The 20,502-nt window shown below is 43.8% G+C and overlaps 1 protein-coding gene across 3 annotated transcripts in view; it reads right to left on the bottom strand.

The window, feature by feature from the left end:
* LOC119383925 (uncharacterized) overlaps positions 1–19,775 on the bottom strand; it is a 73,759-nt gene extending 53,984 nt beyond the window's left edge. The window contains exons 1-5 of one of the 3 annotated variants that reach the window (XM_037652198.2): positions 19,536–19,775; positions 17,351–17,405; positions 9,837–9,949; positions 6,358–6,397; positions 2,133–3,146 (exon numbers count right to left, since the gene is read on the bottom strand). In XM_037652198.2, coding sequence (XP_037508126.1) covers positions 2,133–3,146; positions 6,358–6,397; positions 9,837–9,949; positions 17,351–17,405; positions 19,536–19,665 — 1,352 coding nt within the window. In that variant the 5' untranslated portion in view covers positions 19,666–19,775. The remainder of the gene's footprint in view (positions 1–2,132; positions 3,147–6,357; positions 6,398–9,836; positions 9,950–17,350; positions 17,406–19,535) is intronic. The other 2 variants (XM_037652199.2, XM_037652200.2) reach the window with 2 other exon arrangements.
* Between the last annotated feature and the right edge of the window lie 727 nt (positions 19,776–20,502).

Genomic DNA, 20,502 nt, shown 5'->3' with positions numbered 1-20,502 from the left:
AATTTTCAAAATAATAAATTGAGTGAAAATAATCGAAATAATATTAAATGATCATTAAAACTCTTCATTGAAAAGTGTGAGCAAAGATATTTTTTTTTCATTTTTTTGGACTACCATGATCATGTGCATCTCAAAATATAAAGTCCAGTTGCTTACATTGAAGATAATTAATCTGGGCCTGAAAGGGTTCAGTCATACAAATCCACATATGGGCTGCCTAAAGTTGAGTTTTATCGAGTGTAAATTCTTAAGCAGAAGTACTTCAATAATTTTGAAGTGATACTGAACGAAGCTTTTGCTGCTGAAATTTTCAGCTTAATTGAAAGCTTGCGTGCTGAAATTGATTAATGCAACCTTGTTTTCAGGCATAAACTACAGGAAAATAATGAATTTAATGCGTTTTCCATAAAGTGTTGCATCTAGCAACTGCACCATGAACTAAAGGCGGTGACGTTTAACGTCCCCGGAAACAGGTGTGCCAACCATGCCAGCCATTGCCCACATCTCTTAACCTGCTCTGCTCCCACTATGCTTCCTAGAACAGTATGAAGGGCAGCGGCAGCGAAAAATGCTCCCCGGTGGGGCACGTCTCAGCGCTTTTGCGGAAGTGGGAAATAAAGAAGACGTGAAAAGAAAGGGAAGTAGCCGGACACGAAGGCGTGCACAGTGCTTCCACCATGGGGACGCTTGGCATCGCGGCCGTCGATGCGCAGCTCCTCGCAGACTGGCGTGCAGCCGCTGGGTGCTAGCAATCCTCTAAAAATGCAGCCAACTGTCCAAAAATATGTGAAATGAACTCAGCTTATCAAGATAGTCACCTCTTGAAAGTGGAATATAAATGTTTTCGTCACTTTTTCCTATTTTTGCTCAGCATCCTTTCAGGTCCGGGGTTTTACCTATGTGCCAAAACCTCCATATGATTATGAGGCACACTGTTGCGGGAGATTCTGGACTAATTTTGACCACATGGGGTTCTTCAACATGCACCTAATCCTAAGCACTACATGGGTGCTCTTCCATTTCACTCTCATCGAAATGCGACCACTGTGGATGGAAATCAAACCAGTGTCTTCAAGCTTAGCAGCACATCGCATGTGCCACTAAGCAAACAGGGCAGGTACAATTTTCATATCAAATGTGAATCAAACTGTAGAAGTTCTCCCATTCGTACTCAAAATTTATAAACCTTGCACACCCCTTCATAAGGAAGCGCAGGATTTCACTTCTATTGGTACTCCAATTGGCTTATTCTCAAGAAAATTACATCCAGACCTTTCAACTTCACAGTTTTGGTCAAGATTCGAGGCAAACTTCGATTCATGCTAGCATCAGTGCAACGCCAGTGCAAGGTTGTCACGGCCTGATCATCAGTGTGCTGACAAAGCCACTGATGGGTGATTTAAGTAGTAACACTGAATATTTAAGCTTGGACTAAGACACAGACAAGAAAGGGGACTGACACCAGCACATACTATCAACTGAAAGCTTTACAATGTCAAACAACATCTATACTCAAGCAGGCCATGTGTACCTGTCGCACATAGTCAGCGCTGGTGCTGTTCTGCCTTCTTGTCAGTGTCTTAGTTTTTACTTAAATTTTCAGAGATGCATATGCACCAACTAGTTAGTCTTTCAGTCATACTGCAATAATGTCACATTTAAAGGTTCACTTACAAGCACATTTCAACTTCCCAGTTTTCTTTTCACACACTCTATGAGCCGCAATTTGTGGAGCCACAGCTCAGTACATAATTGCAATATTTCCTTATTAATAAGCCGATGTGGCTTGCACAGGGAGCTCATGGCAATTTCGTTTTTAGCCCACAGAATTTTAAAAATCAAAAGCTAATCAATGAGCATTTGCTCATTAGCAGCCAATTATCTCATCAATTGTCACCTATGGCTGCCAATGCTGATGACATGTATGCAAATGGACACCCATTTCGCTTTATAACCAGCTCCGTGAATACCATTACTTAATATTGAAGCATCTGGTGTTATGGAGAATGGTAGACCTGGCTAATTGATAATGGTTCATTGCTTCCGCAGGGTCTGCAAGACAACACTACGCCCGCATGAAATGCACATATACACGACACCATCGAGCAACAACAAAGTTCACTAAGACGCACCTGTCAGACAGCTTGGTCTGCTTCTTTCGCTTTGCTCGACTCGTGGGCTGGACCATGAACACTTCGTCCGGCTCGGTCGGTGATGCACACCGTTTCCTCAACAGCGAAAGTTTGCCACCACCTGGTTGCACTGGCTTGGGAAGCGAGACATCGTCACACACGGTCACGTCACACGCTGTCACATCACTGACAGGTGGGCTCGAGGGGTGCACCTCTTTCACGGCATAACTTGCAAAAGGGTCCGACACACTCTTCGGTGCAGCAAACGTATCCAGCAGACTGGGCGACTTGTCGCCGTCATCCGCCGCGGCCTGCAAGCGGCGACACGGCATTTCTGATAAGGGTCGTGCGGGAGTCACGGTTGACACGGCATTGGATGGTGGCACCTCGTCGATGTCCCACTTCCCATGTGGTGATGCAGGGCGAGCGACTCTGTCCTGTTGGAGAAGACTCGGAGACCCCTCTGAGTCTGCATCGGTGAGTTTGTCTTCCCGTTCGTCTATAACTAGCATGCTCGCTTCGCTGTCAGTTAATTCAGCATCCATTTCTTCTTCCTTCACGCAATCATTTAGCCTTTTCTCGTTTGGAACTTGCGTCGGCTCCACAGCTCCCCTCGACCGAGTGGAATCCTCCTTGCTGTCTTCCTCTGCAACTGCTGAAAGCAGCGGCTGGTACGTTGCGATTTCGGCGTAAGCACAGCCGTCGTAGAGTTCGCATTCCAGTGTCTCTGGTACAGTCTGCACCGTAGCAGGTGGTGGAAGATCCTGGCCTTTGTCATCTGCCGCAACCATGCACCCGACTGCCTCCGGGGCTTCCTTGTACTCGAAAGAGCTCTCGGCGCTGGTAGGAGAGGGAGGCACAAGGCAGCTCGTGTGCCTCGGCGAGTCCTCTTGCAGAATCGAATCCCACGGTTTGGGACTAACTGTGCCGTTGAGAAGCTGCTGTCTGCACTCACTCGACATGCCGTTCTTGGCTGCTCGTAGTGAAGAGCCGTTCACTATGGGGCTGGCATTTCTGCTCGTGAGGAAGAAGTCATGGAAACAGTGATTTCACATGCTCACAGGTTAGGGCAATCGTGAACAAGAATGACAAATCAAGTAATTCTAGGAACAACAAAATACCTTTCTACAACGTCGGAAAAGGATTAATGTAAAATGTCGGCCAATTGATGAAGGTACTCATAAATGAAAAAGCGGGTTTTAATGAATTTTCGCCAGAGGTCATAAGCACGAGTTAGCCAAGGCCATGATTTTCAGTCTCCCACATGTTTTGACATACCCTTTAGTGCCAAATATTATAAAATATCTAGCTTCACTGCTATTATCATGTTTACAACAATGGTATGTTCTGCCCAAGTCACACAAGAAAATTGCACATTATTCAGTGCAAATGGCATACAATCGTAATATTCGTTTATTGTCACACGGAAATACGAATGACATTTAGTCAAAACAATTTCAATCAAATGAGTCTATCGAAGTAATTCTCATTCAATTTGGGACTGAAAGCAGTATCAATGTTCGGAACACACCAAAGAGATTGCCTAAGGCTCTGTTTTTTTCTAATATCTCTGTATATAAATAGCTCATTTAATTTCAAAAGAAACTGTCACTTTGATGCCAAGCTCAAACATTCAGTTCACTTAATAGCATTCGACAGAAATGACATCACTAGTTTCATTAACGCTTTCACTTGGGCCAGTTGATACAAACTTGTAACTTCATTTATGGCTGCGCTAAAAACGCGAACAGAAGAGACGAAATGCACCCGTTGTGTGTACGTCTCTTCTGTTGTCCGTGTTTTTAATGCAGCCATCAATGAAATAGTTTCATTAGCTAGTCATTTTAACAATAAATACATAGTCAACTACAGTTGTGAAAAACTAAACAAAAGTGCCAGTACTGTTCAGCTTACCGAGATTTTAGCTCTACCATGTCTGTTCGCTGAGGCGCACAACTGTTTTCAGAGCTGGAACCCGAGCACATAGAGGCCTCACCTTATTCTCAAGGTATGCAAACAAGGTCACCAGGCTGACTGTCTGCCCATAGCTAACGTACAAATAAAGACTGCAAATGTGGTCAAGTTTACATACAGTACTCAACTTGAAAATAAAAACTTGCATAGTCGGAAAAAAGGATGGCACAAAAGGAAAACAAGGATGAGCACGTGCTCACAGTGAAAGCTTTAAGAATTGCACATTGCAAACGTGCACAGCAATCCCACCTCCTTTTTCTAAGGAAAAATAATGCATCAACCATGCTTGCAGATATCTGCATGAAAGTTACATACAGCAGATTATCGATCATTTGAAACCTGCTCATTAGAACTGAGATAATTTGAACAGCCTGGCTTGCCCCAGCACAGATGTGCTTGAGTAGAGCAAAAATTATCTCGAAATCAAATTGTAAGGACTGCCCAAGAGTTATTTTAAACAAAGCTTATCTAGCCTTGACTGTAAAAGTATGGAGAAGAGGACGCCTTTCTAAGACGAAAGACTTAAGGAGGGGGAAGAGGGCTTCCGACATAAGGAGCCTTATTACTTAGGTTACATTTTGAAAACTTCTGTGTATGTATTTTCGTGGGCTTATATCCAATATGAACTCAGTTTTTATGTATACCATACCGTTAATTTTTATGTTTATTCACAAAAACTTTATTTGATCATGGTTCTTAATGAACTGGCTGTTTTGATCCTGCTAAATGAAATGTCACTGAATGCTACAGATATCAAAAAGCACAATAAGGGTAATTTTACAGCTCTAGCTTTCTTAGAACCAAAGTTATAAAGCTTTAAAGTTCCCATCTGAATGACTGGGAAAGGGCACTTTTATTTCTTTTCTTTTTTTTTATTTCTTAACTTGCCAAAGTGATATCTGGCCCCCTGTTGCACTCACTAACACTCAGTTTTTCAGCGAGGCAAAGAATTATCAAAATTGAGTCTGCCAAAGCTGAGAAAAGCTTGTCAGAAGATTAAGTTTATCAAGAAACGAAACAGAGAAAACAGCAACTAACAGAACGCCATCGGTTGTTGATTCGATATAAAATGCAGTTATGGCTGAAACAATGATCTAGCATACATGAAAATTGGTGAGGTTATGCATCAGTAGTGGAAGAATCCAAAAATAAAATTTCTGAAACCCCAATATTTTTCTAAATTTTTGGTCCCAAAACGCAGCTTTCCCCCTGTGTCTATTACATAGCCCCTTGAGCGAAACGGGACGGGAGAATGAAGTGGTGGAAAAACCCATGTGGCCTACGCCCCTAATGGCATCATCACGTGAAGTCACGTGTTCGAAATTTGTGAAGTCATCAGCTGACATCTTTGCTTGGCCAAAGGTAGGCCCGATAACTGAGGGGCCCCCTTACGAGAAAGATACAGCTGCTCTTAACACAATCAAAATAAAGCAGTGGCGTAAATCCAGGAAAATCGCAAGGGGGGACACACACCTGGCAACGATGGTCATTTTGTTTTTGAAATATGCTTTAGTTTTAATTAAATAGCAATTAAAGTGATGCTTTCAAATGAAATTTAGAAAAAGAAACGAGCATGTGCAGCCAATAGCATACGCGTACGTTGCATGGCGAAGTCGGTTTCTAAGCGTAACTCGTAGGTAGGCTCTAGCATATTTTTAGATATGTCGTACGGGTTGGACCATGAAGTAAAAATGTTAGCGTATTCTTGTGACAACGTGTAAAGGTACAGTTTTTTTTAACTTCGCCTCGATTCGCCGACCGTGTATACCTGTCAGAAATAGCCTCCCACCATTTACCCCTAGAATCTTTCTTGTAAAGCATTTTTATGCTCACCAGTGATTTTCTTAAAGTAACACAATCATAGTCGAGCAGTTGCACTTACACTTCATTGCGAATGGCTTCCAAGAAATCGTAGAGATGAATAACGGTAGATGATCAAGGATTTTTTGTTTACTTCGCACTTCAAAGCCCAGCATAATAAACGATTGCGGAACATAAGAACTAACTTCGGAAAGCTCGTACATGAGAGCTAGTGAAGGACGTCAGATTTCAGAATTGCTTTTACGGAGAGTGTGCAACCCTTACTGCCAAGAAATCCAAATATTATATTTTAAGAATAAATCTCAAGGGGGGACACTTGCAAGGGGCGTCCCCCCCAGCCTGAACACAAGGGGGATAGGACCCCCCTGACACCCCCCCCCCCATTATTTACGCCACTGAAATAAAGCTATAGCAAGGAATGCACTCCTACCTTCCACGAAGCTCTTTCTCTTGCGTAGCGTTTTTTTCCTCTGAAAACACAGTGAAATAAGTGAGGGAAAAGCATAGCACAACTGCTACAAAGACCTCATCAAAACAACGTCATCAGCATCCTCTTTGAGCACCCACAGGGACATCAATGTAACTCAAAACGTCATTGCTTGTTATTTACTTTATCGACTCATGCAGCGTGGCAATTTAGAACAGTGCACAGCACCAAAATGACACACACCAGAAATGGGTGAACATGGCCAGAGCATAAACCACTGATGCGTCAACTGCTGTGAAAAGCTCGTTAACTCGGATTTCATGGCACTGGAAAAACCCTCCGAATTAAGTGAATGCCGAATTATCGAAAGTATCAAGAAAAGAATAAATAAATGTTTAATACATCATTTCACTTTCATTTTCTTGAGGAATACACAAATTCATTAATTATATTGCATAACAGCAGTGCAACAGCCACATTTTTCGTCATTTGCGAATTCATTCACAATGTGAATGTGGCTCAAGAACCTCGAGTCTTAATCCGAAACGTGCTCTGAACCCATTCCTTATTACGTATAACAATGCGATTGTAGATGATGACCACGCCTCTCTGAAAGCCAGTGGCCGTTTCGGACGTCCGCGAGCGCCGTTTTCGCTCCTTTGCATCGCATATTTGCGGCACTTAGCGCTCGGCACGTTCCGCAGTTCGTCCGAATTAACCGGGTTGCGGCCAAATATCACCGAATTAATAAGAGTTTGATCCCATTAAGCAATAAACATGCTTGCCGGAACCAGAGAACAGGTCCTAATTATCAGATTTTCTGAATGAACGAGTGTCGAATTAATGAGCTTTTACTGTATCACAAACACAGATATAATGAAGTAAACAAGATTGTCTTGCCACTAGTATATCTATAACAATTATCAGATAGAACCAGGATATTTTCTTGCCAGACAGACTTACAGCAACTGGTTGTACAGAGTGCATTGAATGGCTATTAAAGGTATCTGTATATGAGTTTACAATGACTGGAAGGTCTGTGGTTGCAGTGATGAAGCAAAAATAAACAGAATACTAAACTGGCCAGTAGGTTCCCGATGAAGGAGTGCAGAGAAATGAAAATGTCTCGGTTAAATTAAAGTAGCCTTCGTTAGGCCCCCTGCAAATTTTGTTCATGCACTGAAAGTTGCCAGGTGATGTCTGGGAAGCATTCTACAGAAATAATTTTTCAAGTCAGTTGGAAAAAATGAAAGTGCGTGTTACCATATTGTCAAGTGGAGAAACATAAGGTCAGAGACCCGCTCTCCCATTGCCTTAGAGGGCCAGTAAACAACCTCACAGTTCAAAATGTCTGATGAAGCGATAAGTGCGCACTTGTACGATGTGAACATGTTGCCGCAAGAATTTCACGAATAAGTGCTGTAATAAGGAAATTACAGGGTATAGAAATACCCACTTCAAGTTTCTCGCTCGTCCTTACCACCCCTCAGTAGCAAAGAGGAGTAGGCGTAGCCCGTCGTCATGACTATGCCCACTTCGTCAACGTAACATGGCGTCAGCAATTATGTCATCATCACAGCCAATGACCGAGCGAGGCTTCCTCCACGTATCACTCGTGTCAGAGCGGCGCTAGGTCATCCTAGCGGCACAGTGAAGGAGCGCGATAAATGCGTGGCCAAAATCACATCACTGCAGGGCCAAGGTGCCATTTTGTAGTGCAGAGGACCAATCAATGAAGTCGGTGCTACGTAAAGTTGCCCATGGACAAGATTAGTACGTCACTTCGTGTATGAGGAGGACTGGAAAGGCGCTGGAAAAGGGTGCCGAAGCTGTCTTTCGAAACTGAGCATTTGCGCGGCGCACAGTGCTGTGATATTCATAAAATGTGATTGCCACGGCTTTCTGCACGAATTGGTGAGTTTGTTTGGGAGATATAAAAAAAAAGTCGGAGCTTGTTTACTGACCCTTTACCTAGCATATGAAGTTTAATCTTGAATTAATTTTTGTACACCACACAGCCATCCAATGGACCATTGTTATAAAAGTTCTCACAAGGCAGCTGAAAAGTAATTAATGTACTACAGAGAAGTGACAGACAGCCGTGTGCAAACAGGGATAAAGCACTGTAAGATTGGGTTATTTAATTAAGCATGAACTCATTTGGACTGATCACTAAACAAACCGCACTCTAAAGTCTTCCACTGCAAATGCCTCTTATGGACAGCTTGACACTGTTACGCTTGCGATCTGTTTCATAGATGTCAGCACCTTCGCTCATTGAAGGGCAAAAAAATCATTGGAGAACTTGACAAATTTTCAAGCTGCAGAGACAAGAATACATGTCTGCACTGCATCTGGCATCTTTACTAAGGAGTGCCTTCTACTTCACATGCAACAACATTATTCCTGCCACTCGAGCTACAGTTCACTGAACTGGCCAGGGCCCTGAAGCAGCCAACACTCCGTGGAGATGACCAACAGCACACGGCATTATTTATTTACAGAACCTGCCGAATTTCACTTCTTCCCTCTGATCTCAACTAGATGCGACCTGCTCTGTCCCCTTCAAAAATTAATGAACACTTTTCCAGCATTATGTTCATCGTAACAACATTACATGCTCCTACCAGTTGTACTCCTACAGCTTACAATGAAGCCAGATTACTTTCAAGTTTAGAATGAGAGAAAGCTGAGCTAGTTTGCAGGCATTCATCATAGAGGAAAGTTTTTTTCATCTTTGAACTCGTATGTTGGTGGTGTTTACAACACACTAATCAAACTTTCCAAGGATACCAGTAAGCTTCTGACATCACTGTGACGTAGGTCGCATTGAAACTTACAGCAATGAGAAGTAATTAAAAAAGAAAAGTTAGTGCATTTGACGTTTCGACGAGGAAACTTGCCTTTGTAGGGACAGTGACATGTTCCCTTGTCGGAATGTTTGCTCCAGTAACAATTCTTGCTCGACAGCTTCTCATGACTTCGACCCTCCATTCTTACCCTGAACTCTAGCCCTGTTTAGGTATGTCAACACGGTTATGACAGTGAAGAATGCAGCAATCAAAGTGGCAAAGCCTGAACACCTTATTGGGTGAACATGTGCCCAGCAAGGCAAGTAACACTTACAGCCCAATGATAGTGGCAAGCATAGTCGTTGGTTGTCAATAATACGATCGCTGGCAGAACACATCTTTTTTACATGAGAGAACATTCCAGGATTATTGCTGGCACGTCCACAAGTTCCAGAGTAGACTCAGCTCACTCGCGTGAAATCTTATCAGAGCATTCAAAAAGCACTTGTGAAGGTTCCCATACATTCTGGCATGACCAGCACTGAGCAATAGCATTTTTAATGTTTAGCCAGTGACACATAGTCACAACGAAAAGAAAGACAAGCACATGTGTCAATTATTCTGCAAGTGAGAACAAAAGCAGCCATCTCGAGAGAGCCCTGAAGGGCCCTCGTAGACAGCCAGGCTTACCAAGCAGCCTGATCTTGGTCTCCAGCTTGTCGATCACCTGCTGGTTGCTGGCCTTGTAGCGCTCAAAGGTGTCCTTGAAAGAAGCACAACGCTGGCAGGAAACATTGCGCAACCTGTTCGAAGGAGACCACCGTCACTTCTTAGAGCTGGAACTACTGGATAGCAAAACCCACTGTGTTAGTGTACATCAATGTATGAGCAGCATTCAAGCCTAAACACTAGAAGCCACATTGTGAGCTAAAAGCATGAGAAAAGCATGCACAAGTTGCCCATATGAGAAAGCAGGGCTTACTAGAGTGAAAAGTACAAAAAAAATAAAAATAAAACAAAAGATAACAGATTTAAAGGTACAGGCTTCCCCGAAATTTCTGGCACACAACCTGTACTAGTACAGAATATAGTAAAAATATCATAAAGGCACGATATCAGATTGAGATGCTCGATGCATTTCACCATGGGCACATGGGCCCTCACTATACTCCATTTCATACACCAGGTGCAACGCTACGGAAGCTAGCGAGACTTCTTGCAGTAGATGCGTTCGCGCCAAGAAACAGTTCAATGAATTTACCACCCGTAATGTGACTTTTTTCCCTCCTAAGGCTGTATAATAAAAGAAGATGATTTGTGCCCAAGAAATAAACGCACCCCGTTATTTACTGTGCTGTCGACAGTTTGTTCTGCATCGTTTAGCGTCTTCTTTTTTTTGTATCGTGGCCTCCGCGATTAGCACTGGCAGCGCGCTGCACGAACTAATCACGGAGGCCAAGCAAAATACACGCGGATTTACACATTTTGCTGGCCGAACTACTTGCATAGCTTCCACAGCGTTGCACCTGATGTATGAAACGGAGTATAGCTGTGCAATAAAAGCCTCGGAGTATGCATAGTAAAAACCTGCGCAGACTGATCTACAGACCGTGACCAGTAGAATGCGATCTACTAATGAATACACGACTATGACTGGGTCGCTTTGTGAGGACATAGACGTTGTTTCAAGCCCTCTCCACAAACGATAGACCTTAAGACTTGACGCAGAAATGTCACCGGCGCACTTATCACGATCACCTCTAGCAAGTATGCTTTTTAAAACATTGCACTGGTGCACTGCAACATTTTTTTTTGTTTTCGACTATTGACAGAACTGGATTTCAAATTTGATGAGACAAACCTTGCAATTAGATGTGTTGATTTTTTAGTTATTTTAAAGACAATCCAAATTTGCTAAAGTTCTTTATGTGTTTGCTAAAAATTTGTTGTACCAAATTTGTGGCAAAAATCTACTTTGTTCAGGGGCATAGCCAGAAATTTTTTTCGGGGGGGGGGGGGGGGGGTTCAATCATACATTATGTGTCTTCGTGCGTCCGTTTGTATGTGTGCGTGCATATATACGCAAGCAAAACTGAAATTTTTCGGGGGGGGGGGGGTTGAACCCCCCTTGGCTACCTCCCTGACTTTGTTAATCCAGAAGATAAATACGTTCGTTTCAATGGAAGCAGGGGGCAGTAACAACAGGGGTTTGCTATATTGCGAAATTCATTATAGCAAGGACTGACTCTAGAGGCAAGTGCAAACACATACAGTGTTCACAGATTGAAACGTGACATCAAAGCTTTTAGTTTAAAGGGGTCATGAAGCACCCCTTGGGCTTGTTGAAAAAACACATCCTGCGGAAAGCTGACACGGCTATGAACTGCTCTGCCAAATATTACAGTTGTGCGCGCCGCGTAATGGCCACAAGCGGAGCGCGAAGTTGCCGTTTCCCCAGGCACCCTCTTTTCAAACAGAGGCCGGTACTCACTCTCGTCGGTGGGCGGGGCGTCTGTCCGTTTACGTCGCGGATCTGTCCCTTTACGTCGCAAGAGACATAGCATGCTTATTGGCCGATAGCCGACGTAAATCGAGAGCGGCGTTCGGATCAGATGCACTTCTTGCCGCGGGGTGCCGCCACTTGCCGGCGCCGCACTCCTCAGTACACGGTAATCGCACTCACGCAAGCGAATCACAGCGGGAGAGCGATCGCGTTTCATGACGCACGCTGACGTAATTAACTTCTTTCCCCCGTGCCATCCCTCCCTGTCTAGCTTCCAGTGCGCTCGTCGGCACGAGAAAAGAGAGAAAGCGCTGGGAGCGTGCACCAAACCCCCGTAACTTCGCTGAGAAATTTTTGCAGCAATCGATTCGGGAGGCAGTACACTCCGATACTGAGGTCATTACTTGGAAAAGTGGTTCATGACCCCTTTAACGTGTGATTTGCGCAATTACTCCAAATAACTGCATCACAGTGCTACAAATCTGGCCGATAAAGGTAACTTTGACTCTGATCTACGAATTCGAGTCAAAATTATGCCTATATGACACGATGACGGCGGAAACAAAAGCATCTGCCTTACTTAGCCCTAAATTGTTGCTTTCCCATCCGTGAACACGGTATATTTGTTTCTAGCATTCTCATCACATCAATGTCGTTTTTACAACTTAGTGGCCCATTTGCATTGCAAACATCTTTTTTTTAAGTATCCGCTTTTCTGCGCACAATTAAAGAGCGGAATGCTTGGCATGCAAGTGACTTCCCATCTAAAGTCATCACATTCTAACGTGTTACATCCTTCTCTGTATCATAAGCTCACATCAGCTGCATATGTCTTCACGAATTCATGTACTTTCATTACAGAAAGAAATTGCTTCTCTTTGCTAAAAAAAAAAGAAAAGAAAACTTGCTAATACAGTGTTTCTGTAACTGCATGAGATTTTTTTCTGGCTATATATAATATTTCCAATGACAGCTCCTAAGACATTGCCATAGTGTCCAGTAAACTGGTGTATTTACGAACAAACCTCCTGGTAAAGACACTTAGAAGCTGCAGTGTTCCCATGCAATTGTAAAGACAGCAGGTGCACTGTCCACTTGATGGAGAGCAGTGGCATAGGCACAAATTTATTTCAGTGGGGGCACAGCCTTATTCCGAAGCGGGGCAGCGCAGGCAAGTGCGGTCGAGTGTCATTTGTGCTTTCTGCATATGCCATGGCAGAAGGAAACAAAGTGATTTTTATGCCAAGCATGGGGAATTGGGGAGATGTTGGGAAGAACGTGCTCATTGGGAACACCAGCAGCAGAGTAGAGAGATGGAGGAAAAGTTGGAATTCGGAGAAAACGGCCCCCACTCTTCAACATCCGCTCGCTGTTTCATCTAAAAGAAAAAAACGCAAATCTACCGATGACAATCCCAAGTAATAAGGAATTCTCTTGATTGAAGGTGAGTAGTTATTACTTCGGAAACTGGATACAAGTCGTCTTTCCAGCAGTTTTCCATTAGCAGATGAATCTGTTCCCATGAAGTAAATAAACATAGCGATAGAATGTTTGAGGCAGAACCTCTCCATAGAAGGGCATTGCCTGCTCATGCATTCCGTGATAGGGTGACACGGGCAACTGCCACGGTGAGTACCCAGGCGCGCTCTACATAATATTTCCACACCTGGGGCAACCTGTTCACATCTGTGGCGTAATCGGTATTTCTAATGATGACTTAAATATTTCACCGGTAATGTGCAAATAGAAAATGCATTATTTATGGCCTGATTAGAGTCGGCATCGCGTGTACCATCACAAACGCTTCTCAGTCACCAGCCATCCCCGAGCAGTGGAGCCACAGCGAACGCATGGAGAACTAGGACCGAGACACAGTTTCAGCGCCGTGCAGCAGTATGTGCCTTTTTTTTATGTAGCCGCCACGGTCGTTCTCATCACGCGTTTAACAAGAGTCTGAAAGTTGTTCAGCAGCAGCAGCAGTTTGCGGCACTGTAGGCACTACAACTATGATGTGAAAAGTGCTCCGCTGGCAGGGATGTGGCTCTTCCAACGAGGGCATGAGGGCTTTAAGGATCTTTAAAGGGGTACTGACATAACAATTGTGGTCTGGCGTTTTTTTGCTGCAATATGTTGCTGGAGGACTATTAGTCCTATCCCGGCACCTCTCTTGCTGTAGCGCGCGACAGATAATTCATTACGGCCTGGTTATTGCGGACCAGTCTCAGTTTCGGTTTGGGAGAGCTCCAAGAACAACTAACGCCATCTAGCATGTGAAATGCACACAGCACTGTTACGCACTTCCGTGCTGCCTGCATCATCTGCTCACATTCTTTCACATGCGGCATGTGCAGCGTGATGTCATTGCCATCATCGCCATCATTGTCACCTGGTGGCAAAGACTTTCTTGAAGCTTCCACACGTTCGCTGCAGGCACGAACTCACGAGAAGCCGCCAAATAAGTAGCCTAGCGCCTCAAGCGTGGCAAATGCACAATGGTGACTATGACGTCATGATTTAGCTGGGCATGTCGGAGCTCAGCCTCAGTGGTGACACCACGGAAGTTTGGGGTTACCTTCGGGTCACTTGAGAGGATGTCAATGTCACGAGGTGCGGCTTATCGCACTGGATCGGGCATGCAAAGTTCAAGATTCATATAATTTACCTTCAAAGCTTTATTCGCTCTTGAGATTTGGTAGATGATATACGGGTGTTCACGAGAATCGATCCCGTACTCAGCCGCGAAATTTTATGTCAGTACCCATTTAAATGTTTCAAGAATTTTCACAGCAAACGTCAGTGTAATAACTTGCAAGTACTATCGTTACAGCATGGTCTACACATTGCACTTGTCTTTTTGCAATGCCTGAGCCTGGTGGGGAGTCCTTTATGCTAAGCTGCATTGAAAAAGCACGATTCTGGAATAATAATAATACTAATAACTGTTAGGGTTTTACATCCCAAAACTGCGATATGATGAGACGCCGTAGTGGAGGACTCCGGAAATTTTGACCACCTGGTGTTCTTTAACATGAACCTAAATCTAAGTACACCGGCCCCTAGCATTTCTCCTCCATCGAAATGCGGCCGCTACGGCCCGAATTCGATCCTGCGATCTTTGGGTCAGCAGTCGAGCACCAAACCCACTAGACCACTGTGGTGGGTCGCAATTCTGGAATACCACGACCACACGAAACATTACAGTGAGAACCACTTTGGCAAGTCACAAGACGAAATAAACAAGAGCTCAAAGTTCTGTCACTACATTCCTTGTCAAAAGAGAAAGGTTTTAACTCTTCTGTCAATGATTGCTTTTATGCAAACGTACATGTAGTTGTTTAATCCTCCTAACATTTTAAATATACCAAAATTGTGTTTTCTGTAAGCTGTGCCCAACTGCAGTTGTTAAACCCTTCGAGTGTTATAGGTCTTATCCTATTGTTCCTATTTCATAACGTCTGTGTCGGTCGAGCAAATGTAGCCCAATAAGTGTTGAGTAACAAGTGCAATGTTTACACAACTGAAATTTGCCCTATGAATTTCTTTCAGCTAAAGTTCATTTATTTGAGCGAATTATATTCAATATCGCAAAGGCAGGAAACTCCTGGCAACTTCACTCCTGCCAATAATGCACTACCTTCATAACTGCTGACTGTCTTCACATGTAATTCATAGTGAAGAATGGCTGAAATCCTAGAATCAAAATATTTCTCACCTGCTGGCAAAAGGTAAGGGGCAAAAAGACAGTATTATGCCAACATGTATAATGTACTGCACGCATTTATGAAACCAAAGTGCCATCTGAAACTATTTTCTTGCAACAAACCTGTACACTTCAGAAAAGTGCTCAGTTGGGAATTTTGTGTGCAAGCCATACACCACTATTCTCAATTAAGAAAATAGATGAGAAAACATACATTTAAAAAAAAGACCCAAGTTTGAAAGGCTTCTGCAGCAACATGTAATTGTAGTATTTAAAAGTAATCAGCCAGATAATTAAAGGGACACTAAAGGCAAATATTAAGTCGACCTTGATTGTTGAAATAGCGGTCCAGAAACCTCGTAGTGCTACTTTTATGCCAAGGAAGTGCTTATTTTGAAATAAAATCACGTTTTAGTGGTCCGCATCGTGTTAGCGCACTTCAAATCACCCGCCTGAAAGCAGTCTTTCTCACGTCACTGTTGCCGTGCCCAACGTTGCCCACCTTTACTGCGCGGCGGCGTGCACTGGTGGCGTGCACCATTCAGGCATCCGGCAACATCACAGGCATGCGGCATTTTGTCGAACTTTCAGTCAAAGTGACTTTCACGACCGTGCAAAACACATGCGGCAGTACTCGATACCGAAACTACCACTGAGACGCGACCGCGTGAGCGAAGCCAGGCGCCGGGCGAAGCGCAGTTCGGCAAAAACAGAACCTTTGAACCACGCGCGCCATTCCCCATAGCAACGCCAAAGAGGTTCTTTTTTCCATGAATCAAACAGAAACGGACAAGCAGCATTTTATTACGTCTCTTGATGCACGGAAGGTTCTTTTCTTATTGCAGCCAGTTTGATTACGAGTGATTATTTGTAGTCGGACTCTCTCACGTCATCGGGAACATTTCCAAAATGTCCCGCTTGCGGCACTCATCGTGTGATAAATTTAGCTTAATTTCTCGGTAAGTAGGGCACTGCTGTTGATAATATCGCCGTTTTAGATGTCATACATTGAGCTTTCACTCTGACATAAATTGCTATTTGCCTTTAGTGTCCCTTTAAGCATTGTTATCCTTCTAATGGTACACTAAGTGTACTAAAGTAGCTAGACATAATACGTCGCAAAATGAACCAGTTTCACATAATGTGCCATGCAAAAATAGCTTCAACGACTAAGCAATGATACTTACCCCTATCAGCGCAGGCCTTCAAAACGTGCTTGAAATGGTGCAAAATGCAATGACAGAAACACAACAACCAATGCTTGGTGCTTGAGAATGACAGGAGGAAAGTATTTCCTTTCTTTTTGTTCCTCCATGTCTGCACACCTTATCGTAGAGAATAATGTGCCTTCACCACCAGAAATACTGCCCACTGAGTCATATTTGCTCCTTGCATGATGATGTTACCTACGTACCAACAACTTTTCAATGTTGCAGAAACATAACCGGACATCAAAATGGCGGCAAATTAAGACAATTAAAAAATACTATTTCAGTACAGTAGCATAAATGTGATACTAAAACGCCAGACCTGGCGACACCAACAATCCTGGCATCGTCACACACAGCAAGATACAACTAGCTCACCTAAAAATAAGGCTACATATCGTAATGTTTATAAAAGTTTAGACAAGAAGGACTGCCGCATGTTTTGGCAATTGCAGACATGGCGTAAACCAGTGTATCACATTAATATGCCACACTTGGTTTACAACAGACTGGCTTACAAATATATGAATTATCGTGAATTATGAAGCTTGGAGGCTAGCCTCAAATTTTTTTGTAAGATTTAGTGTTTCAACTTTCATTTAAGACAACAATAAAAAAATTTGGCATAAATTACTACTTCAAGGAAAAAAAATGCCCTTATACTTCATGTATAAGGGCCTTTTTGATGTGGTTGCCTAGACAAGCCTACAGGTATCCTCATGTCATTCGATTAGTCGTCTGTGAAGGAAAAGAAAATACCACAAAACTAAAAAACAATCAAATTGCCACTCACTCTTTTTCTTTCTCGGAGACCAGCGCAGTCAGCGACAAGACTTGCTTCTGTAGGCCTGAAAATGGTCAGAAGAGATTCGGGACTGCATTCAGAACTGTGGACATGTCACTCTGCATATGACACAAACTGACATAAATATAAAATAATCGATAAATCGGGCCTAAAAGGGGGCATTAATATGATGAACTGTTTCACTTGTATTGGCAGACTACCCTTCTGCAATGCCGAAAAGGTGTTGCCATGAAGAAACCCTTGGCAAGCAAGAAAAGATGCAAAAACAGTAGCTTCTGCACCAGCCCGTCATGTCATCAAGCATCTGCTCAGGCCAAGTTAGCTAGCAAGCCTAAAGGAGTACTGACACGAATAATAAATATTTTTGGATTGTTGTTCTAAATAAAAAAACGCTGGTGTCGATAACCCTAAAAGGAGTATTGTGGTGCCTGGGAATGCATCGAATATAATTTTTTAATACCACTACCTTAAAAAAACGTTTTCGGTTTCAATATCAACGGGGCGGCTTCACAACGATTTGTAAACACTGTCTGACATCGTGGGAAGACGGCAATTCTCGTGACATACTAGCAGCAGCTATGCCATCTGCTGCCAGTCGCACATGGTGAAAGTAAACAATGATGAGTGAATTGTCGTCCCGCTACTCCGAAAGCAATTTCTCATATTTAGGCTACACGCAGGACACAGATTTCGCAAACTCAATGGAACTGTGTTGACTTGTCGTGAGTATGTCCATTGTGGTGGGCCTGGCTTGCAGATGCTGGGCGACGGAAACCTTAAAATCGAAGCGACATATTTTATATATGTCGTCCGACCCCGGTGTGGGGAGAGCGCTAACACTGCCTACCAAAGAAACGAAAAATGTCCCTTTTGCAATGCCTCAAAATCGTGGCAGTACTGCTTTAAAGAGGTTCTACAGAGCCAGAATGGCTAATACATGCACACACAAAAATGAATAACAGGAAGAATAAAGACTGCAATTCATGTCACATCTTGTGCCAGAACTGGGCTAAATAAGCGAAGGAGCACTGACTTTTTGGCTAGTTGGTTTTCCATCACCGATCAATTAAGCGCACGCAAAAAAGGAGAAAGGGAGGTGAGGACAACACAAGTGCTTGTGTTGTCGTCACCTCCCTTTGTCCTTGTTTGCGCGCACTGAAGTGATCGTTAAATAAGCCATGCCATCCATGCTGCTGGGTATGACCAACACTGAAATTCAGCCCTCAGTACAATTCCTGAACACCAAATGAATGGAGAATGAAATGAATAGTCACAAAATATTTTGTGAAGTGCCGCTTCTTGTACAGTATAATTGAAATTATCCAACGAACGTGCATGGGAGAAGGCTAACTTGAAGCATGCAATTAACTGCGAGGAATGGAGCAGAGAAAGTGCAGACATTTATCTAAATTGAGGTCATTACTTTTGTCGAGCGCACCAAAAAAAAAAAAAAATGAGGACACTTTGGTTGCATGTATAGTCCTTCAACAAACATTCTTTGTGGAAAGTATGCATAGTCAGCCCGTCTTGAACAGTCCCACTTTAAGCGAGTTCTTGCAACTTGGAAAACGTGCTCGTTCCTAAGGATAACTCGCCGAACAACTCGAAACACTCACTCAGCAAGTGCCCCTGGCAGGCTGGTACCCTGACCATCCCTGTCGTCGTAATGATGCGATAAGGACCACATAGCCAACAGCGCCAAGCTTACACAGGGGCTACAGCACATTGAAGCTAAAGACATTGCTTTAAATCACATAGCTACATTTTCGTTTCCTTTTTTCTAACGGCCATACACGGGCGTGTGCGCGAAAGTTCCTGTGCGCTGTGTAAAACGATGGAAAGCATTTAGTCCAGCCCTACTTTGTTTTCCTCAATATTCTTAGCCGCTGTCGTAGAGGCAGGAAAAGAGACGCGCAAGCATCAGTTGGACGAGAGGTACAAATGTTGAGTTGACGAAAGGTAAACACAGAACGCGGCTACCCAATGCGCCGGCGCTTTTCACATACTTTCACATATGCCCGAATGTGGTCTATTCCGCCGTACGGCATCAGCATTCATAAAATAAGAATGGTTTAAGCGCCCCTACGATTACTGGCCTCTCTGGACGGCTATGACGTAACAATGCCCGTTGAAAGTTTCGCGTGAGCCGAGACGACGACAACATTGTCATTACCTTCAGTTGCGCTGATGTGTGCGCTGTACACTCGCTGAAGCAGCTCTTTGATGGACGGCTCACCGCATGCTTGAACCCCACGGCGTCCAGGCGAAGAGGCGGCATCGAATAGCTCCATTGCTGCTGGCATTGTTATGTCATGTTTACTCGAACAGCCAGCAACACACAAATTCACTACACAAAATCACGCGCCAAGGACGCGAACGGATAGACTTGGATGCGCTTGGATCGGTGGGTGGATGGATGCTATCTGCGCCATTTCTTTCACTTCAAAAGTGAAATATCTAGGGACTTTAGTCTGTGCCACCAATCTCGAGGGAAAAGAAACATTTTTTTTTGTTTTAGGTCAATTAAAACAACCATAAATACACAGCCCAACTCTCCGCGCCTTACGGCAGACTGACCTTATTTGTCCCATTAATTATTTTTGTCCTTTATCCCCATGTTTAACCCTACTTTCAGCCTGCTAACGGCGAGCTAATTATATTGTCACGTGGTCGTGACGTCGACGAAGACAACAGTCAGTACGTCCGAGATGAAACTGTTTATTTCGCCGAACTTGTGGCCGAGAAACTGAGAACTAGAACTACAGCAATACACGCTGTATAATGATAGCGGCGAACAGGGCTTCGTCCGTCGATCAACTGACAAGCGGTGATGCGCGCCGGCATTTAAAGACCAACTCCGGCGATTTTTTGGCCATGTAAAAGTAATGGTGCTTTAATGTTCCTGAGACGCTCCTGTTACGGGCCCGATAGCAGAAATACTCGGCAAATTGGAGAATAATTTTAAATAAGCAAAAAACGCAACACCGAAACCGAAACCCAACCGGTCTACGTATGACGTAGACGTTGGTACAAACGAACCGGAAGTCGTACAAGGCATGCCGGTCACGCCGGCGCGGAGTATGAACACTGTGACAGCCGGGACGACCAGCGAAGCGCCGGCCAAACCAACGCTGTCTGTC

Source organism: Rhipicephalus sanguineus, chromosome 2, assembly GCF_013339695.2.
Source record: "Rhipicephalus sanguineus isolate Rsan-2018 chromosome 2, BIME_Rsan_1.4, whole genome shotgun sequence".
NCBI classification, from domain to species: Eukaryota; Metazoa; Arthropoda; class Arachnida; order Ixodida; family Ixodidae; genus Rhipicephalus; species Rhipicephalus sanguineus.
The sequence above is the reverse complement of the archived record's forward strand: the minus strand, read 5'-3'. Positions and strand labels throughout refer to the sequence as shown.